Here is a 23,825-nt window from a genome sequence, read left to right on the forward strand (position 1 = left end):
GGCTAAACTCACCAACCCCTTGTTGTACTAGACATTAACCATGGACGCAAACAGACACATAGAAATGTGAAGAAATGGAGAAGATCAAATCTGACCCCTCACACACAGCTGGATGGATTGGTGCAGGTTAAGCTTTGGCAAAACAATCAAAAGAATCACAGCCCATTTAGTCTTTATTCTGCTCTTGTTTTAGGTACGGTAGCATCTGATTTCAATAGAGTAATGCTTTAGTTCGTAATTTTGCAGGTATTTTGGTGAAACAATTGGTAATCAATATGTTCAGTCAAGAGACTCCACCATCAACAGAGGCACCAATAAGCTCTTAGGAGGCATACTTGATGTTTGATTTCTAACAATCAGTAGGTGCGAGTTAACAAATAGCAGTGTAAGAGAGTCATTTTACTGTTTCTCTTAAAGATTTCTTAATGTTCAATACAGTATCTAAACCACATCAGCATGGAAAAGGGAACCACATATTCAACAGCTTATAGACTTGCAGGCAGTTCTATATATTCAAGGCTAGATCATTAACACTGACTAAAATTGCATAAAATATATTTTTGATCGTTCAATAATCACGTTAGACACTTTCGCCAATACCTAAATTTACTGTATTTTTTTGTGTTAGATTGGCAGGACACCAGCAACTGAGAGGTCCCAGATGCTACATATACAATAGCCATTATGTCTGTTTAAGGACAGCCTTGTAGCTGTCCTTAAAGGTGAGTATCTCAGTAGAGAAAACACCTCCAGGCATTGTTCTTAATCACAAGCAAAGGCTACAACAGAGAAGAGAGTCTATTCCTTGGATTTATTGTGTATTCCCAAATTACATTATAGTCTTTAGTGTGCCATACTTATAGCAAGAAAAGTTAAATCAAGAGTTAAATATAAAAAGGTCTGTCAGAAAGGAAGCCTTCCATGGATAGGGTAGAATGTAGATAATTTCCCTTTTGTTGCACTTTTGGTCTCTTTTGCTCTTAAGCAACCCCTCAACAGGGTTGGTAAACATCAGTGCTGCTTGCTTATGTTTAGTTACATCATTTCTATTTCATCATTTGAAAACATATTGGCGCATATCCCAGCATGCCCTTGGTGCAGGCAAGGTATAGCACAAAGTCACCAGTCTATCATTGCTAAGACATATAAATTAACACTCACATTTACACATGCAGGCAATTTAAATCCTTAATTCACCTGAGTTGCAGTTCAGACTGGGGGAACTGTGCCTGTCATGTTTGTCTTTGCATATTAAATGACAAAGTTTTCATCATCCATCATCCCGAAAGCTTGAGCTCATTTTATATTGACAGTCACCTCAGAGTAAAAGGAAAAGGCAGACATCTATTATCTGGCATTTGATAGTGGTGTGAAGTGGGACCTTGGGTGACAACAAGGTGTCACTACTTTGTCAGCAAATGATGGACATACGAGAGTTCACCACCTGAGCACTCTGATGATAGATAAGTTGACGTCTGCTGTAGCACTGTCATGTCTCTTTTAGGAAAAGGCCATTCATACACACCAAATCACACAAAGCACATACAGCCATCCCTTCTGTTCCTTAACTTCCAAAGTCAAACCCTACCACCCTGTCATTTAAAACCCCCAAGCTCAATTTTACTCTGAGTCTTTGAGATAAAAAGATCAACACAGTGGGACCACTGTACTGCTGCGCATGATGGCAGTAGTCTAATTATTCTAATTCTGTGTCGTGCTGTGATTTGGGACAGTGTCCAAATGAAATACTAATAGAGTGATGCTTTATATTTAAATTCATATTACTCATTAAAAAATGGCCCTTAATATAAGTGTATTCAGCAAATTCCATAGACTCTGTTGTACAGTAATTAAAACTGTAACCAGGTAATAATGGCAAAATTTAAAGTCACAAAATCAAGTCGCCACCACACTGACTGTTTCTTTTGCAGAGATTACCACGTGAAGGAAAAGGGTCCAAAAAAACTAAAGAGAAGAAAGTTATTTGCAAAATGAAATAACACTGTAAGGGAAATTATTTCAGCCTAAAGTACAGACATGATGGGCCCTTTTCACACTATGTCCCTCACATGTCCCCAACGTAGTCCATTTTCAGCTTGTTCTCAGTCAAGTGAATAAATGTGTCATTGCTCAACACCCTCCCTCACATTCATTTAGTTTCTCGCCTTCTCTTTCACCAGTTCTGAGTTGCTCAGCCACACCCTCCTTTATTTTACCATACGAGCGGTGCCCAATGACAAGCCATTTGTCAAAACAACGTTTTTATTGCTATTACTCGCTCACATTATTCTCCAATTATAACTTCTATACTTGTGACATTTGTGCAGCCATTTATCCCTTGGCTTGAAATGTGCTGTTAACAAATCATCAGGCTCATAAAACTGCCTAACAGGGCTTGATGTGACTGAGCTTATGGCCTTTTTTTGTAATGCAGTGATAAAAGCAGAAATATAGTTTTTTATTTTTACTTCCTTAAGACGTGTTGTTATTGTTTGATTTATTGGATTTAGAAACATGTGTTTGCCTTAATCTGGTGCTAAAGTAATCTATGTATAACCTTGATTCTGGCTGAGTAGTTTGATATTGGTAAGGTCTGGGAGCTCAAGCTGAACTGTAAAGTATGCTACCAACCTGAGGAACAGACAAGCCCTGCGGTAAAACATTCAGACAGAAACAAAACTATTCCTCAGTGGATTCCAATGGGCCACGTCACACCTAAATCTAGAGCAATTCAATTCAATTCAATTTTATTTATAGTATCAAATCATAACATATGTTATCTCAAGACACTTTACAGATAGAGTAGGTCTAGACAAGATGTCAACCGATATAGGTTTTTCTGTGGCTAATGCAGATCTTTAGAAATCAGGATCAGATTTTGTATCTTTAATGCATGCTTGAAGTTTAGCTAACTGACTGATTTCGTCTGGCTTGATTGATAGACATAATTGGGTTTCATCCGCATAACAGTGAAAGTTTATTGAGTGGTTCCTAATAACATTGTCTAGAGGAAGCCTACATAAGGTGAATAGAATTTGTCCAAGCACTGAGCCTTGTGGAACGCCATGGCTAACTTTAGCATGCCTGGAGCATTCATCGTTAACGTTAACAAATTTAGATTGATCAGAAAAATAGGACTTGAACATTCTTAGCGTGATTCCTTTAATGCCAACTAAAGCGTTACTTGAAAAAAAGCATGTATTTTTCTTTCTAGCATCTCACATCACACTTTCAGTCACTATGACCACTACGGTCAAAAAACCCTAACCCTAACCCTGTTGTTTACTTGGTTGCCATGACTTTGCAAGTAATGACGTCCTGTCACTGTTCCAGTTGCTCAGGACGAGAGAGCGGATGACAGTTTGCTTGAGTTCAGTAGAGCAGCAGACAGCTCTGCAGAGTCGTGTAATTACGACTGTATCATAGTTGAAGGAGAGGTGGTGCGCGGTGTACATACCGGAAACCCTGATGTGCATCTGCCCTATACCATGGTGGCAGAAATTTTACTGTGGCAGGCCGCCATCAACATATCAACACAGAGGAAACACTGGATTAGATATAGGTCTATAGTTGGCTAAGGTCTCAGGATTAAGGGTGTGTTTCTTCAGAAGATGTTTTATCACAGCTGCTTTAAATAACTGTGGTGCATAACCATTTAATAAAGACATATTTATCATATCTAGTAATAAAGTATTAACTACGGGTAATGCTTCTTTAAGTAGCCTCGTTGGGATGGGGTCTAAGAGAAAGTTAGGTGGCTTAGTTGAATAGACATTTAACACTAATTGTTGGTCTATAGGATAAAAGCAGTCTAAGTTTATGTCAGGTCTTGTCGATCTTTTTAACGGTCCTGTATTTAAGGGCGAACCGTTAGAAGTTGAGGGAAAGTTAAGAACTGTACCTCTAATTGTTATAATTTTATCTCTAAAAACATTTTTGCGAGGTTTGTTTTATTTGCGAGTTTGGTAGCTATACCAAGGTGCTAGTTTCCTTTGCTTCATCATCTTCTTTTTAAGACGAGCAACAGACTCTAAAGTTGTCCGTAGCGAGGCTGTAGCATCGTCTACTAAAGCTAACATGAGTACTCTGTTATATTAAGGTACGGCATTGAATTAAATGCTTTTGGAATATCTTCTTCAAATTTAGCTATAGCACTGTCTGATAGGCCTCAAGTGTAGAAGCTTTTATCTAATTTTGTATAGTCGGGTAGTAAGAATTCAAAATGTATTAACCCTTGTATGTTATTTGGGTCAAATTGACCAATTTCAAATTTTACAAGAAGAATAATGGTACAAGTTACATTTTTTCTACCTGAAAATCAATGGCCTTACCTTATCCTCTGTAATAAAAATGTATTCCTGACTCAATTCAGAAAATTATGTTTATTATTATATAAACATATTATTATGTTTTTTCCACAGTGGATTTTTAACATGAATTATAACCTTATGAACCCTATTAAATCTTCAATTTTTATGCCATATACCAGCACATGGTTGAGGGTGTGCTTAAAACAGTGAGTAGCCTTCTGCACACTCTGACTGAAACCAATTGAATCTAGTAGTGAGTTGAAAGTAATACTAAGGCTGTTGTTGTCAATGTCCATATGGATATTAAAATCACCTACAAAGAGTACTTTGTCTGATTTAAGGACTACACATGATAAAAACTTAGAGAATTTAGATAGAAATTCAGAATATGGAGTAAGCATAGTTTTTTTTATCCTTAGTTTTAGCTTGTGTTTCTTTCTCTCCTCCCTTCCCATCTTATTTTAGAACAACCTGGTATTTCATTTTTCTCCTGATATTTTATAAAATGTCAAAATAGTTATCTCTCTCTCTCTGGATCACTTTTACCTTTTAAATGAATTTTTCCTCATGGCTTGAGTCCAAAGCAAATTAATGTTGCTGCCTTCTTCAGGCTCTATGGACCAATTGTATGCATTTGACTTTTTTTGTTGCCCACAGGGCATTATAATAGCATTCATTCAGATGAAAATGGAGTGCAATCTGAATCTCTCAATTTTAATTGCTTTGTTGCCAAGACCATGAATGATAAAATTTCTTCACAATGAACACAATTGGATCAAGAAATTGGCAAAAGAATTTATTTTTTATTTAAAGTGTTTTTTTTAAAGCTTAAGTTCTGGACAGTGGGGAAAATTACTGGTTTGGAATGGACACAACTGCAGTTGCTTCAAGCAAACAATTACAAATGTGTTTCATCAGCAGATATGACTGTAGGTTATGTCTGTGCTCATTGGCAATGCACATTGATGCTGTGTGCCAAAAGCAACTGTAGCATGCTTACAGGCTCAGACTGTTCCTAAAATGAAATGTACAAAATACCTCATATGTGATTAACCTTTTATCTCTTTGAGCCAAAGCAAATTATATAATTCATAAAGTACCTTTTTAGTATGAGTGTTTTCCGACGTATCTGCGTGCCAATTTGTTCTGTTTGGAGTACAAGATGATTTTGGACAGCAGCCTCGTCTTTGGGAGAATAATTAGATTGCTTGTTAACTTTAAGATCCTGTGTTATTTTAATGCAACAAATCTGGCAGTGGCATGAACTCCAACTCAGTGCCTTTGGGAGGAGGGGCAGAAGCCAAGTGAAGCTCTTCCAATCGAGCCCACATGGTGAGACTTGTACAGAGCACACACACACACACACACACACACACACACACACACACAAGCCAAATCTGTATAATTTTTTCATTTTATTACTTTGTGATTACACTGAGCCAAAGACATTCCTAGCTTCTCGTCTAAGATTGTATACAGCGTCTGCTTTGTGACAAAATGGTTAAATAGATATCGTGAGTGTGTATTTTTGTCTGGCAGTCAGAGGACAATCAGCATCTTGAATGAACTCCATGGCACTTAAAATGTTATTAATTTAATCCTGCAAAGTCTCAGAGAAATTGAGTCCAGCTCCAGTTATAAGTGCCGGCTGCAGTAACTTCTGTCAGGGTTTTGTCCCCCAATGGTTTAAATGAAACGTGTGTTTTACTTTATCAGCAAACAGAAAAAAATAGCCTCTGAGAAAGTAGACAGATGTGTTTTGACTGCAAACCATTAATGATTCCCAATTGTTTGTGAATGATAAATAACCTGATTAGAGACCCTTTGATTCAAATGTAATTGTTGATAATGTAAAATAAAGTTTAGTTGGACAGTGTGGCATGAGCCAAGATTGCTATAGACACAGACTCAAAACACATTCAAAGGTGTATGGTGAAGTATGTAATATGGCCATGGTGGAAAGAAGGTAAGCCTCTATAAGTAAAGAAAGACCCAAATATTTAAGGAGCAGGAGGAGACCAAACAAGAGATGAAAGACAATTGAATACTGGACTTATATTCAGGTGGCCAGTAACATAACTACAACTCCATGCTACTCTGTGTCTCCTGAATGTAGAAGAAGAAAGGTTCTCTGAATAATATGAGCTTTAATGTCAACTAGCAGTCCAAAATTACATAAGGTATACATAGGCATATACAGTAAATATAGCAGACATCTATGAATCTTTGTGGGGGTAATCTATTGTGCTATAGAGACATGATGTTGGTCTATTAATCTAGTCTTGGTCTGGCTCTGAAGAAGCACACACTAGAAGTAAACTTAAAAAAGACAGAAATTCTTTTTGACAAAGGATATTTTTAACAACTGTAGCATACACGGGAGTCTAGCAAAGGATGCTGGCAGGAAACACATGCTGCCAGGTAAACTAGAATAATGCAAACATGAACTATAGAGAAAAACAGAGGAACTTTAAAGTGACATGATGTGGTGTTACAGGGCAAGGGAGACAACTTGGAGACAGTGACCAGCTGCCTTCAATTTTCCTCAAACACCTCCAGCTCAGGCTGTCCTCGTGAACTGTTCATATCCCTACGTGAAGTAATGCACTGTAATTCACATGTATTCATTCACAGGTATTTATTATTGTAAGCCCCACATTGAGATCCACAGAAAATGAACTGGCAGCTGTATTGATTGATAATCTCATCTCATCAAGCCATCAAGCAAAACTGTCTCACTTGCGCTTCTCAAATGAGATAATTAGCTGATTTTCTCTGTAAATGAATAAATTTGGGCTCTGTGAAAATGCTCACTTTTTCATACAGAAATGATATATGTTATGATCAAGGCTCTCAAACACTGAAGCAAACATGTCTGAGTGTACAATGAATCACAATATGTAGGTTCTTGTGTGTGCACACATCTGGTCCTTTATCTGCATTTCTGTTTATGTGAGCGTGTTTATAAATCAACGCCTTTTCTCTTGGGAGCTAAATACAGATTTTGACAATCTATGTTTATCAAATTATATTGGAAAGTCAGTGTGGGAGAGCACAGTTGTGTAGGTTTTGGCTAGCATGTTTGATTTTGTCTGTTGGTCTTTTGTGTCTGGTGCCAAAATACTAGTCTGTATCTGTCATCTGTGTCAGCCTCTAATACATTTATCAGGGAATTTCAATGATTTCTGGTTTTCCAGGACCCATAAGGCCCCCCAGAGCCCACTTTAAAAACAAAAATGGCTTAAGCACTTTGAAGAATGGCGTACAGTATGTATACATACACATTATACTTCAGATCATATATTACACAGCCAGCAGTGTTCGCCCCCTGCCTGCGTACAGTGGAGTTGCAGCCTCAAAAGGATTTCAGTCCACAGCTTTTCCTCTATGAAGCTCGTCTTTCATGGCACTAGTGCTACAGTAGGCCTACTAGTATGTGCCAACCTCTTCCTCATGACGCCACTGAGGCTGGGCTCAGAGGGCTCCGATCATAATATTTAACACACCCACCCTGGGATGAACACTTGCAAGGAAGAGAAGGCGTGTAAAGGGGGTGGGGGGGACAAATGACAACCAGGATCCCTGCACCTGCCACCCAGTCTCTGATTTGACTTCAACGAGGCTCGCAGACAGCAGTAACGGGACAGCATCCAAGCATCTCAGCGGATCACCTGTCGTTTTTATGGAATTTCCTTTTTTAATTATCAATGTATCCTAAATACAAGGAATGCCATGTTTTTGTGGACTATATCAATCTCTCCTGTTACTTTTTTTCAGTTATAACACATTTGTCATCTCACTTCGTGCTGGCAGCAACACAAGGAAGCAGATTTGAGGAAGAATACCGGCGCTTTTAACAGGACCATCCCTCCTCCTTCCTGTTACCTCTTCTTAACGATTTGTTTGGTGGTCCGCCCGCCCGACACCGTGTCATGTTCACCGAGGCAATGAAATAAGAGGACTTCTTGAGTCGCAGCCAGTGAAGCGTCCAGAGCTCACAATGTGCCCGTCAGTCCACCTGTTTGTCTGGGAATGAAGAATTTGGACTATTGTAAAATATACATATTTATATATTTAAAAAAATCAAAGACTGAGCACATCATGAAGTTCCTAACATAGGCAGACGCGCATTATGTGTGCAATGATCACAGTAAATCGTCAAGCTAACCTCGCTGCTTTGTCATCGCATAACAGAGTTGGACATCAATGTCGGTGCAATAAGGTGCGCTGCGCTTAAAGCTTACTCTGCTTAAAGAAAAAAATAACATAAAGATGATATTGTTTCGTAAATTCAGAGTGTTGATACTTATGGTTTTTTTGGTAGCATGCACCATGCACATCATGATAGACTTATTACCGAAACTAGAGAAGCGGGCGACGGGAGCGGACAGCGGGGACGGCGGCTGTCAGTGCGCTCTCCACCCGGCCGGGGAGTCGCAGGGCTGGGGGAAGCAGCGCGCCAGGTCGGCGGCTGAAGCGGGCTGGCCTAACAAGCACACGCTGAGAATCCTGCAGGATTTCAGCAACGAGCCGAGCTCCAACCTCACATCTCATTCCCTGGAAAAGATCACAGCAGCCGGGGACAGAGCGGAGTCCTTCAAGAGGATGAGACCGTTGGAGGGGAAGGCGGAAGACCACAAGCCGCTCATAGGAGACGCGAGCGGGGGTCGGACAGTCCCTGCCCACAGTATCTCCCGACTCTCGGCTTTATTTGAACATCCTTTATACAAGGTTGACCTTCCTTTCCTCACGGACGATGACACTTTGTTTAACGTCAACACTGACATCAGGTTTTATCCCAGAGCAACAGGGAACCAAGTATGGTAAGCTGATAAGAATGTGGTCAAGTTATATGGTTACAAGTGGGACAGTGATCATCCAGTCGGTTGTAAAACATATTTGACTGTTGATAGGAATGTTAATGTGTTGCAAGTTAAGGGAGGAAAAGTACCTGAGGGGATAGTAGCACGCATGTTGGCTTAATAAATAAATATAGGCTTTAAGTAGCCTTTTATCTTCATAGAATTAGTTGAATTCAATTAGCTCTCTTGCTTTCTAATGTTTGTCCAATTTGCAACTAATTTGCATAATGCCCATGCAGGGATACACTTCATGAGACATCTGTCTGTGCACACATCGGTCTGTCGGTCTGTCTATTTAAATAAAATCGACCAGCAGACAGGTTCTTCCATCCACCCAGTCAATTTTCTCTGCCTCCAGTAAAAAGTCCTCTCATGCATCTGCTGCACAATCTCAGCTCTCCTATTCCCATGTCATACCTTTTTTCAGGCACACAATTTATGAGTTACCATCCTGCATATATATATATATATATATATATATATATATATATATATACAAACACCAGTAAATAAAACTGCAATGTAACCTCATAATAGTAACATGTAGTAAGGAAGTGTGTGAAGATGTGTTAAATCCTTCAGCATAAATTTGTCTGATGCAGTTGGTCTATAGAATAATAAAATCATGTGAACAGGAATCTGCTTGCACCACAACTTCTTGTTAAACCTCATCTCCTCTCCCTGTTTTTCAGGCACAATGAGGAGGGGAATGCAGAGGAGGAGGAGTTCTCTCCAACTGGAGAGGTGACGGCAGAATCGTACCCCAACTGGTTACGCTTCCACATTGGCATCAACCGCTACGAGCTGTACTCCAGGCACAGTCTTGTGCTGGACGCACTACAAAAGGACCTGGTCACACAGAGGATCACCAGCGTGGGTAAGTCGGTCAGGGAGAGCTATGTAACCAAGGTGTGTTTATAAGTATTGGGCCAATTTCTTCTGGTTAACTATGAGTTGATCAACTGCTAGACCACCTAGAATATTTTCATTACAGTAATTTGTCTTAATGAAAAGGTTTACTGTCCTGTGACAAAATGCAATTTCTGATGCTTTTTCACCCTGGCAAAAGTTCATTTCTGTTGGGTAAATACAATAAAAAAAAAACATCCAATTAAGTCTTGGGAGCTGTATCAGCCATCAGAAACCCAAACTGGTTAAGCCCCAATAAGTGAGGTGTGTGCACCTGACTTCCTGTGCACATGTGTGTAAGAAGGAGGCCACAGTGATACACATCTAGTCCTTCATCTGCATTTTTGCTTATGTGTGCAAGTTTATACATCTGTGTTCAGCCGCCTTTTCTCTTAGGAGCTTAATATAGATTCTAAAAGTCCATGTTTATCAAATAGTGTGGGTGTTTCGGTGTGTGAGAGCGTGTGTGCTTCAGCCAGCATGTTGGTTAAGACATGTTTTACAGTTGCTAAAATAGTATAAAGTTGGCATATCCCCATAAGGTCCCACCTGCACTTTAAATCACCTGACCAATAAGAGCATGCGCTGTGTTGCTAAATTTAAAGTAAGGATGGATAATAGATGGGTAGAGAAGAAGGATGATGTAGGCCCAAATAACTTCCCACATAGTTACTAACAAACTTGGGCATTAAGACCTCTTTTGAAAAATGTTAAATATGTCAAGGTACCATCAAAAATACCTGTTTTTTGTAAGAGAACGGTCTGTTATGAGACTAATTTGTATTTTCCTCCACTGTTTTTGCTGTAAATGATACACTAAATGTACTTAATAAATGTACTTTATTGTAGTTTTTTTTAATTACCATGATGCCACTTTGGCCAAATATCCTCTGTGAAAGAGGCGTTGTCATTCTTCTATTGTGGCTTTATACAAACTGGACAGTGAATACCAAAATATCCTTCAGTGGCGTACGTTGTTATCGCTCTGTGTATCAGTATCATTATATTTCTCATTGACGCTGTCTCCACTGTCTCATTGTTACTAGTCCCTCAGGCAGCCCACAGTCATTCATCATTCATGCTACACACCTCAGCCTACACTTAGTAGTTTTTGTGTTTTGGTCTCCTCTGTTTATAATATATAAACCATCAATCTGTGCCCAGACAGACACACCTATGAAAAGACTGTCTATATTCTGAAAAGTGCTGTGTGTGCGCCTTGAAGCATGCATTATAGCTTTTGTGCACCGTAATTGGTGCACAGACTTACTACCTATTTGTTTCAATACAATTACAAAACCAAGACTGCATTAGAAAGTTTCCCTGTTCAGCATTTTTTTGCGCAATAGTGCCGCCCTCCCTCCTCTGTGTCTGTCTCTCTGTGGCCTTTTGTCCTGTCTTCAGCTTGACTCGTAAATCATACGCACAGTACAGTGAGGTGGCACAGGTGAGAGCAGGGTGGATTTATCATCATGGCACAGGATGGGAGGGGAATCTGATGGTGGTAGGCAATGACTTTTATTAATTTGTGGAGAAACAGAGCAAGAGATGGATGGTTAGATCAACAGAGACACCTACATTCACGCACAGATACTGAGACAGATGGCCTTTAGATGAATCAAAAGAATGTGTGGTTGAAGTTTGTGTTCTGTTGTTCAAGTCCTGTCTGATTGCATGTCAGCCAGATACAATCCAGAGAAACAATCAGATGAGCTTTGCCAGGGCTTTTTACTTTCCCCAGGGGATTACCTTTTGTAGTTTCCAACAAGAAACAACATTTTATAAATGTCCAGAGCAGAGAATTGAGGGCAGCTCCTTAAGGATTGTGTCTTATGGGTTCAAGGTCGCAACATTAAAACATAGTTTTAGTCATTTGCAATCTCTCAAAGGTTTTAGGCTCGCTATATAGCTGCACCAAGTTTAAAGATTACTCTAGGGCACTATCCACTTGACCTGGCTGCATCAAATCTGGCACGTGTGTGTAGGCCTAATGCTCTCAGAGCGTTCTTTGGTTTTGATTTCACTCAATATCCATCCTCTGTTGTGAAGAACAGGCGCTGACCCGAAGTTACGTAGGTTGTACTTTGTGCAACGGTGGATGCACAAAAGCTTTTGAAAATGAGTCACGGTAAATGGCTAGGCTTGCCATCGCTGAATAAAGCAAAGTGAGACAGACAGAGCATAGCAGAGAGAAAACTAATAAAAGGATGATACATGCGAACAAGGAAGAGGAAGAATTTGAGAGAAACACCAAGAGAGTCAATAAACACAAAAGACAGTTCTGTGTAGGGGGTGTAGTGCAGCCATCTACTCAGCCAGCAAGTCATGTGGTAAGCGGGTCCAGTACAGGGGGTTATGTTGATATTGGGATTAGACTGAAGCTGTGTGATGTGTAATTTGCTCAAGTTAATGCAGTGTAATAAATGGGCAAATCCCCCCAAAATCCCCTCCATTATGACAGAAACACAAGGCCTTTGGACAGGCCTTGCGGCCCCTTTGCTTGAGTCGGCGGCAGGGATGGTCAGCCTCTGGGAGACACCGTGGACATAACTGATAGTCAGAGACATGTGCCCTGCCTTCCCTCCTGGGGTATAGGAGGTCAGTTTGGTTGGAGTGAGAGAAGAAGTGGTTATGGAAAGTCTAAAGTGCATAAGCAAATCCTGACAATGTATACAGAATCAGGTATTTTATGTCCACATATACACACATGGATGAAAACATTCTTCCATTTGTGATTTACTTTAGAATATGAAGATTTTTAAAATGTTATTGCACTATAATAATGTGCTGCTGAATTGTAGTTTGATTGGAGTTTATGTGCTAAAAGTGAGTGGACTTTTTCACTCAATCACTGTGCTTTTATTGTCTTTTCAAAATGACACATGCTGTTTTAAAGTCAGTCTGTTACAGTACACTCAGACAAATTTCCAGTTTCATTTGTCCATCAAACCCAGAACTAGCCGTAGTTGATGCAAATGCTTTTCATGCCAATTTTGTCTCTCAGTCACACCGAGCTCCTAACTGCCACAATTGCACTTTGATTGTCTGGCAAATTGGTAAGCAGATGTGAGAGCTCTTATGCAGTCATGAAAAAATGCATCCTTTAAATTGGCAAATAATGAAACAGCTGTGCATATTTGTGAGTGTATTTGTGTGTGTTTGTGTGTGTGTGTGTGTGTGTGTGTGTGTGTTTATGCTTCAAATACGTATCTAACATCTTGATTGTTTTTCTCTCAGCCATGAAATCAGGGGGCACCCAGCTGAAGTTGATCATGACTTTCCAGAACTATGGACAAGCTCTGTTTAAGCCAATGAAGTAAGTAGCACAAATAATCAACAGTTACATATCACACTCCATCACTGGGTATCGCAGCTATAATCATTGTTAGAGTACCCATCTAATAGCAGTTTCTCTGCTTTGAACACATTGCTCAGATTTCAGCAAATTTGCATTTCCCCCTAAAATAACTAACATCGAAAATCAGTTTGATGCCCCCATTTGTAATGCACATGTTTCAAGAGGTCTACAGGAAATCTCATCTGAATAAGTATCAAGCACTGCCGCTGCATCTTTTAGTGCGTTCCGATACACAGCTCTCCCCTCTGTGTGATCTTTTTCTGTCTGCTTTTTAATTAACATCAACGGGCTTATGTGTTAATTAAAATGAGCATTGAGCCATCGTCAAGACGTCTTTGGGGAGGTATACGTATATGCTAGCAAAGGCACGAGGCACATGAAAAAGAATAACCCGCCCTCTCAGCTGTCTGAGTTTTGCCCAGTGAATTCCCATGCAGACGCAGTCGAATTGGGCAGCAATCAGAAGTTATTGCTCAGGAGCCTGGTTTAATTGCTAAGAAATGCAGAATGTTTTTTTCTACATGAGAGCCTCAGTCGAGAGTATTCCATTCTGGGAAAGAGAGACAGAATTTGCAGAACTGGTAATAGAAACTTGTGTAAACTGTGTGTCACATCCTGACAGCCTGCACGGGTGTAGTTTGTGATGATTCTTTTTTTTTTTAAGTGAACCAAGCCCAATTACTAGTGAGATAAAAAGGAGTTTAAGCCTGTGAGTTCAGTATCAGCTTGAAAATGAATGATGAAATGTTGCTACTGAATATCTTTTTACTGTCAGGGCATGTTTTATGGAGAGGCTGCAATGTTTATCCAAGTTCATTCAGCTAATGTGTGTATCCTTTATTCAGCGCCTCTTCACCTGAATGCAATGCAACTTTCTAGCTTAATATATACACAAACACAGCAGCAGTGGCAGTTTAGAGTGGCCCATGAATACTTTTTATATGTCCTAACTTGGCATGTCCTTTCAAGGTCAATCAGTGGCTGAATTATGAGCTCATGAGGCGTTGTTTACAAAATTAGCCGCAGGGAATATGGTCCAAACAGTGGCAATCTGAGCATCTATTGTAGCCTTAATACACTCAAACCTTTCAACTCAACAACAGCACCCAGCAGGCATCAATGGCGTAGTCATATCTGACAAAAACAGAGATTACTCTGTGTTTGTGTGTGCTTTGATAGATATTTCACTGGACTAGGCATTTAAGGGCTGCTTTTAGGCAACATAGATAATATGTTTGCATGCATGAGTCCTGTGTGATGCTAGGACGGGTCAGAGAAAGGAGGAGTTGTGAGGTGTGGTCAGGCCAGGATGCTCTGACCATCACATGGTATTAACAGCGTCAGGGGAAAGTCATACATCATCAGCAGTCATGCAGTGTCTTTTCATAATACTTGCATTGTGTAGGTTTCATTCTGTTTTGTCAAGTAGAGCACAGATAATGAGTCCCTTAGGAGTGATGGGTGTGTCAACTTATAAAATGTTTTTGACGTCAATTGGTAGATGATGAATTTTACTTTTATATCTGAGTATTAGAATAGTATGTCTGTTGCCACATTTTTTCAATATACCTCTAAGCTGATTGAACGATTGCAGATTTAGTTTCAGAGTTTGAGAATCTAAAACGTAAATGAATGAATTGTACGTTCTCTGAGTTTAATTAAAAAACTTAAATTATGCTATGAAGTTAGGTTGTCCAATAAAAACTGTAATAGAAAAGTGCTCATTTCTTTCAGATACTGTATAAGTAAAACAGTCTTTCTCCGTTTCTGTCTGAAACAGTTTTAAAAGTAATTGCATGTCGGTTTTATGAATTATATGCTACAGATTCCAGCAGCTCTTTATTTAGCCTGTTACACTTTATTCAAACTGCTTGCTTTGACTGTCACAATCATCTGTCTCCTATGTTTACAGATATTACACAACGGTCCCCAGAGCGGAAATACAAAAATATTATTTTTCTGAGAGAAGTAATGTAGAGAGATAACCTTTGTTCTACTTTTGTTAACGCATATCGTGAAGTTTTTTTTTTTTCGATCATGGCATTGATGGGTCCCACTTTTATTTTTAAGATCTATGGTGCATTCTGGGGACTGTAGTTCAGAGCGTTGCTGTGTTGCGTTGTTTGTTTTTTTCTTCACCTGTCCCATTATGTAGCATCATGTGGTGCTTCAAAGAGGTTTTGATGTTTCTTTGAGCCGAATGCAAATCTGTACACTGGCATGGGCCAGGAGACTGCACAAGCTGACAGCTTGCCAGACACCTCCACATGATGTTTTCCCTGCACAGCCCTGGGAAAAAAGTTTGGAGAAACGATTTATCTGTCTGACAAATTCTATGATTGTGTTTGGTGATTTAAAGCGGGTGCCCACAACGGGGTAGAAGATGCTTGTTTAGTTTTTCAAACTGTAATTTAGTTAAATGTTTTAGGTCACAACGGCTCGTTTCCCCACCACAAAATTGGATCTCCTCAGATTTTTGTGCCAGCGAAATGTTTGTGATCCCCCCAAGAATTTTGATCTGACAATCAAACATGTAAAAATATAGTTCCACAGTTATGGATATTATAAACTACAATAGGTAAATCCATGCAAAACTGCTACTTCATTAACCTAATTAACTACATTAACTACATAATGCCTTGACTACCTAAGAGTAAAAAGTGGATGAATCATAATGGTGTCACCATGAGAAAATCTTTCCTTCAGTCAACAAAAATAAATACAAAATGATGAAATTTGTATTTATTAAATTTTGATCAGATTTTAAACTAAAGATGGGTCTAACAGCAGGATGTGAGTTAACAGCTGTAGAGCAGTGTTTCTCTAATGGGGGTTCTTTGGAGGACTGCAGGGGCTATGTGACATTCTTTTGCAAAATGTTTTTCATTTACTAGGATGGGGGAGTTACTTTTATTGTCTTTTTTCTAAGTTTTTGTCGCTGATTTTATCACCTTTTTTAAGGTTTTGTCGTTTGTTTCGACCTATTCTTGACTTTCTTCCTTACATTTTTCTGCTGAAAGTATTTGTCTCTTTTTCAACGTTTTTTTCTGCTGCTTTCAAAGTGTTTGTCCCTTTTTATCTTGTCTTTTCAAAGTTGTTTTCACTTGTTTCAAAGCTTGTGGCTTATTTGAATTTGTGTTGCTATGTTCAACTTATTCTTGCCTTTCTTCATTTTTTCTACCATCTTTTTCCAAGTTTTTATGCATTTTTCTATTAGCATTTAAATGTTTTCCAGGTACAAGGCTGCTATTTAGTAAATCTATCGCTGTTCTTCTTTATTTACTTTTTTTTCTACCGAAAATGATTTTGTCTTGTTAGGGGACACATGGCTTAAAAAACTCTTTAAAGGGGGTAGGTACATCATTGAAAAAGCTTGAGAACCACAGCTGTAGAGGATAGAGAGGAAGGAAAGAAGCTGCATGTGAAGAGAGAGGGGGCTGGTGTTGGAAGACAGATGAGAAGCAGGGATAGACCAGAGGGCAAGGAAACAGCTAGAACTGCCAACCTGTCAAGGAACTGGGACTTCCAGCTGGAGCCAGGTTACAGGCCGAGCGGAGACCCTTCATTGCCAGGCCTCCGTGTCTGTCTGGCTCAGGTCCCTGGTGCCCCATACTACCCATCTTCTGCCAAGATCCTAGCTGTGGTGTGTAGACAGAACCACAATGTTTATGTCATGCTAATTGGATTTGTCAGATGGAGGGTTGAGGGATTGAATGAGGAGGTGTAAGCCTCAGATGTGCAAAGAAAGAATTAATTTCTACATCACAAGCTGTTTGACAAGCCTGTTTCCACCCCCCTCGCATTGATATTGTTGATAGTCTCACAGTTCAAAATGGTTTATGCATTGCAGAAGTAGCAGAAATGACTTTGAGCGTCCGTGTTTGTAGTGTACATTCTCTAGTCGTGCCCAGAGCTGTTATCAGCGCATGGGGTTCTAGAACATATATATAGGGCACACATCCCAGTCCTTTAGCACCGAGGGGACTCGGGAGACATCCTCATCTGCATGAACCAGATCAGTTTAGACAAGCTCGGGCTCTTAGCACAAGTAAAGCCTGTGGGGTTGTCCGTGAAGCCTCTTAAATGCAGACCCAAGAGGCTGCTTCATTTTTATCATCATCAAGCTGTTTCATAACCACAAGAACATTTGAGGGCCTCATCACAGCTACTATGCCCCAGTTGGGTTATGACTGACATTGCTCTTTGGATCCTCTCTTTATAGATGAGGAATTCTATTAGGGCTTAAGCCTTATAATGTCCTCTAGGGAAAGCCTCTCACCGCTCTGGTTATTGTTATTTGGTCATGAAAGATTGATGATTTTATTATTGATTAAATGCATTCAAGTGCAAGAGGAAATTAAGCTTTTCATAAAGTGTGTTTGATGGCTTGTGGTCTTTATAGAATAAGCTTGATGCTTACAATTATTTCCTGTAGAGATTTTAGATCCACATCCAAAAATAGCCGTGACTTGATAACAAGCATCTGTGGACCATATGACAATCAAAGCCTGTTCACGGATTGAGTTTTCCCTGTCTTTTCCTTTGAGCAGTTACAATCATGAATAGAAACCCAATGAAAGGATAATGGTCTCAGATTACGAAAAAAAAAGCCATCACACTGAGCTTTATACAATGCATCCTGACAAGTCCTATTGTTAAGAACCAGAACATCACATTACATTGACGAATACTGCATAATTACATACACAACATGCACACTGTAAATGTATGCATATATGGCATGCACTGCACAAACCCACACAAATCCACTTCTCATCATCATTTCTTAACTGACATCTTTTTTTCAATTTCTTAGACCTAAAACAAGTAAACGGAAAAGTATTGTTCACATCATATCAAATTTAATTTTTTTTCTTCTTCTTTGATAGTTCTTTGGCTGTTACAACAGTATTTCCCTAAAGTACTGCCACGGGAGCGATAAGAATGGTGCTGGCTCTCATAAGTTAGACACATTTTCTAAAGGTGCTGTCTGAGCTCATCTTTGGGTGTGTGCAGAGACGAAGCATGTTACTATTGACAGCTGTTCTCACAGCTGTGACTCACTCACACACTTACATATGCACACAAGCTGCAAAGAGAAGGACGCTGCGGGGGTTAGGGAGTTCATGCACCCTCCATCACCCATGTCTGGTACTGGAATATTTGCGAGCAGTAAGCCAAGCCACAGCTGTAGCCACTCACTCAGAGCTGCGGGTATATTACACAGACGATGATAGTTGCAAGCCCACACTCTGCCTGCACACATAATGGAAAGCTAGCTCATCCACTCCCAGCCTCTCACTATTCAGCACTTTTTTTAATGATTTTAAACAGTGCTTTGCAGGGATAGACTCCTCAGGTTCCCCCCATCCTGGCTTTAAATTGGCATCACAGTGGTCACCTAGTCCACTAGTGTCACACAAACATACAAGACCAATCAGGTGGCAGGGGACAGAGCAGCTCAGGATGCCAAGCAATTGCTCTGACCTGGCTGTTGAAACATATGCCATTCTTTAGAGAGCAGGTGTGTTTTTTTCACCGGTCTGCAGAAATAGAGGAGGCTGTACATTTGAAGTATGTTTATCTAATAGCAACGTGTTTTTTCCTCTTTGTGTGTCCTCATTTCCATGTTCATATCTCAGTGTTTGTATGTGTGCGTGTGGGTCTAGGTCTATGACAGACTATTGTTTGACATGTTTCCATATTTACACATGTGTGTCAGGAGAAAGAGAGAAAAAAAGAGAATAAAAGAAGAGAAAAAACAGGATAATGTAAGATTTATTAAGAGAATCTGTTTGACAGATGTAGACAGAGAAACACTTGCCAAACAGTTTCCCAACGAAATTGTAAGGAAATGATTTGAGTGCATTGAGTGTGTTTTGGGATAGTCTTTTCTTGGTGATGATATGAAATTAGATATTTATTTCAAATGGCTACATTTTGAATGCAGTTAGTGCATTTTTATTTAAAAATAGAATAAAAAAGCATTGAACCTCATTACTTTGGTGTAGTGTAGACGAAGACTAGCTTTTGAATTAGATTTTCTGTTTTAAAACACGTTAGAACTTGCAGTACTTGATTAAAAAAGGGATGATTCATTTTATAACAGACATGATTAATTAGGGCCACATCTTTGATCTTGTTAGTTTGTGGTGTAGCAGCCCAGTATCTTTTGGAATTACATCCATATTAGACAATTGCGTACCTAACAATTCATGTTCAGTTATTTGAGAAATCCAACACAGAGAAACAGCCAAAGCAAAGATCATGTCTGCTGTCAAACAATATCTTCCGTGTCTCCTCTACATTTTATTGTCTCTCTCTCTCTCTCTTATGCTCACCCACATAAACACATCCAGAGTGAGAGTGTTGCAGTGTCACAACATCTGTTTCTCATGCAGCTTTGTACTCGCAGCCAGGCAGCCAGAAAGGCCTGGCCCAGCAGCTCTTTTTTAGGCTCTGGGCACTACCGGCTCCCTTCTCTGGTCTTTAAAATTAATTGGGTTTTTAAACTGCCTTAATGTGGCAGAGGAGTGCTCATTTTACACAGCCTTGTTTCTCTTCCCCCCCTTACATGCTCCTCTTTCATCCCCATCATGACCTTTTACTTACTTTATACAATCAATCAAGTGTTTTGTGTCATCCAGCTTCAGGCCAATACGGTTGAACGTCAATAGTCTTACAATCGCTTCCTAGCACGTATTATATATATATATATTCACTGTTTTTCTTTTGCACTAATTTACGCATTGATTTATATTTTTCCTATTTTGCACATCCATAAAACAACCTCACATAATGAAAATCTCGATCTCTGGTTTTCACACTGTGATGTTGCTTAACGAAATTTGTGGGTTGTTAGTGTTTGAACTTGAAGTGTTTATATCTGGTTAAGTGTGTGTGTGTGTGTTTGTGTGCGTGTGTGCGTACGTGTGCGTTTGTGCGTGCGTCCAGTGTAGTCAGTGTGTGGGCGCTTTTATGTATTGGCCTCTTGTAGGCTGTGAGATGAGCCGGTTAATTAGTGCAATGTTTTAACCAGCTGCATTCTGTGGTTTGTCACATCTGCCCAGTCATCAGCGCACACACACTATTTCAGTTGAGAATTTGCGTTAGTGAAGTCTTAATAAAGTCTACTGCAGTATTTCAATGTCTAACGTTTAAATTGTGTCAATCATTCACGTAATTTCTGCTTATTATCTTTCATGTGTTGTCATTGAAGTGTGCATTTGGGTCTTCTGTAGTCATTTTATATCATTCACATCTGTCCACAATTACCACTGACTTGTTTCTATTCCATTTGCTGGATGTTCTCAAAATAAGTTACATCTTTTCATGTTTCTCTTTGCTTCTGTCTCACGCTTGTCTGAGTCTCAGCTCAGTGTCTATTCTAGTTTTGAGAGGTCGGTAGTGTGACATCTGGCACTGAACACGGCTGTATATCATCTCAAATCCCTTCTTTTTTGACACAGACACAGTCTTATTTTAGACTCCTGAACCTTAAACGTCCCTCATACACTCTCACACACTTCACATACTGACATCTCTCATGAATGTTTTACTAGGTCAGCTCCTGAGGAAGTGGTGTTTTTTTGTCACCATTCCCTCCTATCCTCCCTTCTCTCTGTCCATCTCTCTCGCTGTCTCCACCTCCCATTCATGCTCCTTTTTGGATTTTGTTTGTTTGATTTGTTGAGGCAATACTAATCCTTGCCTCTCTGCTCTGTATTTTTAGATTCTCTCCATTTTCTATCTTAAGTGTTTATACACTCGCAGTGTAATGTGGCAGAGCCGTGAGTACCATAATCGCAATGTGATTACAGGCCAACTGACTCTGAGTTGCTAGAGACGATACAATGAGTTATGTATGTGTATGTGGTTCTGGGCAATGACCCCAATCGTTGGGGTGTTTAAAGTATTAAATCAGACCACCAAATAAATCCATGTTTGCATAGTTTTGTTCCTTCATTGTTATAATAATGTAGAACTCCAATAGATTGAGACATATGAGCAATTTTATTACACTTTTTTGGCTATGAACAGCTATCAACCAATCACAGCTGTGAAGAAATCAGATTGCTCGATTTAAGCTACTTGTTTTATTATATGTGGAACATTAAAGGAATAGTTTGCACTTGCTGGAATTTTGTGAACAGTAACTTTCTGCGGTTACTGTTGCCAGGCAACCTGCAGAGACTCCAAGAAGTCACTGATCCTGGCCAAGAAAAAGTCAGTTAACTCTAAATTACCACAGCAGTTTTTTTTTACTATTTGTTTTTGTTAATCTTAAAGATATGAGATATTACATGTTTATCTGTAAGCTTTAGAGGTGCTGGTAGGCAGATTGTGTCATCTTTGGACAGTGCCAGGTTAGCTCCCCCCCGTTTCCAGTCTTTATGCTAAGCCAAGCTAACCAATCTTCCAACTCTTGCCGAGAAAACAAATCGGCATATTGCCCAAAACTATTCTTCTAACATACATTTTGGGTAAGTGGGCATTTTTCTTTAACCTTTTTGGTTATTTTAAGGTCAGAATGTACATTTATAAGGTAGACATATTAATATATGTGTAAGTAGGTGTATATTTTTTTTGTAACTCGTAACATGATGGGTCGATAGTGTGAATCAGCTGTACACGCTTTGAGCAATGTAGTGGTTTGGAGTTGTCAAAACAGGTTTTCTACAATCGATCAGCAACATACAGTAATCTGAAAAGATAGATATTTGACAAGTAGATCAAGAAGTCTGGCAATTCTTCAATGCAAAACTTTTGATTCTAATATGGGAATCTCAGACCGGTGTATGCGTTTGTGTTTTTATGTATTTTAGTCCATGCTTTTGGATTTGTAGTTGGGACCAGAGCGTGTGTGCTCCTCTGTGGTTCACCACATCCAAGTGAATCACATTCTTGCAAATGTGCATGCTTGTTGTGGTTTCTGGCTCTGTTTTTGTCACTGCTTTGCATGGTTATGTTGCTAAGCCATCCTAACATATCATTATAGTCTAAAATACTGTATGGGGGAATTCTTAAGCTTCCCGCTAGGAATGTCTTTGGCGCATTTGTCTGGAATGCTGAAAATTCTTTTCCCTCTAGACATCTTAAACAACTATCTCTTTTTATGTGGTGAGGAAAGCAGGCCAAACTTTGACTTATGGCGGGGATATTTTGTGTACCTTCAGCAGGAGTCATCTGCTGAAACTACTCAAAATGTCCTAGGTTGGTTATCTTAGATGAGCATACAGGATCGTTGCATTATATTGTGTTTTTTTTTAAGGCTAATTGTCATCTAAATGCTTTGGTGAATCTAATATCTGTGATTAAGATCTTGCGTTTTAGCTTTTTATCCTGACAAGTTAGACAACAACTTTCTGTGTGTCATAAAATCTTGCTAATGGCCCTGACATTTTTCCTTTCTAGTCTTTCTCAGAAGCTATAATGAGGATAATTGTTTGGGCTTAGACAGACCAAAAGGGGATTAGTCTTTTTTTTTTACTTATAGTACTCTAAAAATGACATAGCACACATGCTCCATTCTTACGTTGTCGTACTAAATCAACTGTTGCTACTGACAATGGGACCACACGCACTGCACCACCCCTTATAACTGAGCTCTGTCATTAAATGACAGCCTTTCCCAGGTAGATCTATCACAGTCCACCTGAATTTCTCTCCAGGCCGAATGAATGAAACAACAGTTCTTCGACAGAGAGAAAGAGGGATAGCATTGTGGCTATGTAACATGGGCCTTTTGTGATAGCATGCTCAGGTTAATACATCCATTGTGGGCCAGGCCCGTGCTTGTCTAAGCCTGTCCCGTGCATGGTGGCAATTATGCTGTATGTGACTCCCCTACCCCCCTGACAGAGGCCAGTGGAAGGGGAGGAGAATGCATTCATTGTCTACCAATTAAACCAGAGGAGGGTTCTACCTGGCTTTGCCCATTGTCAGCGCAGGATGTAGGAGGGGCTGCAGTGGCCAGGTCTTGTATCACCGGGCCACCTGATCCAGGGGGCTTGCCTGTGTCACCCCTACCCTCCTTTTTGCAGCTCTGGGCAGCAGTGATGCAAACACAAGAGCCTCTGTGCTGGTGGTGCAGGGAGACTCTCATTCAGTGCTGCTGCTGCTGGGAAGATTGTTCACAAAAGGAGTGCTAGGAATCTCTTAGATTCCCACAGTGTGTGTCTGTTTGCCATCATTTGTCACCTCCTCTTGATCATATTTTAATTGTTACATGTAACAACGGACAGAGTAGACTTTCATCTTCTTCAGAATATCAGTTCCCATATATTTATTTTTTTACATCTAAGAAAACAGAATCTCCACATGTCTCTTTTAGGTTTACAACGCAGCAGCATTAGTAGATATAGACAGAGATTGTATGTATCCACA

The 23,825-nt window shown here is 39.7% G+C and overlaps 1 protein-coding gene across 1 annotated transcript in view; it reads left to right on the top strand.

Moving 5' to 3' along the window:
* The first annotated feature begins 7,720 nt into the window (after window positions 1-7,720).
* Window positions 7,721-23,825, top strand: part of fam20ca (FAM20C golgi associated secretory pathway kinase a) — a 34,014-nt gene continuing 17,909 nt past the window's right edge. The window contains exons 1-3 of the mRNA XM_034893815.1: window positions 7,721-9,133; window positions 9,865-10,049; window positions 13,319-13,397. Coding sequence (XP_034749706.1) covers window positions 8,583-9,133; window positions 9,865-10,049; window positions 13,319-13,397 — 815 coding nt within the window. The 5' untranslated portion in view covers window positions 7,721-8,582. The remainder of the gene's footprint in view (window positions 9,134-9,864; window positions 10,050-13,318; window positions 13,398-23,825) is intronic.

Source organism: Etheostoma cragini, chromosome 15, assembly GCF_013103735.1.
Source record: "Etheostoma cragini isolate CJK2018 chromosome 15, CSU_Ecrag_1.0, whole genome shotgun sequence".
Classification (NCBI taxonomy): Eukaryota; Metazoa; Chordata; class Actinopteri; order Perciformes; family Percidae; genus Etheostoma; species Etheostoma cragini.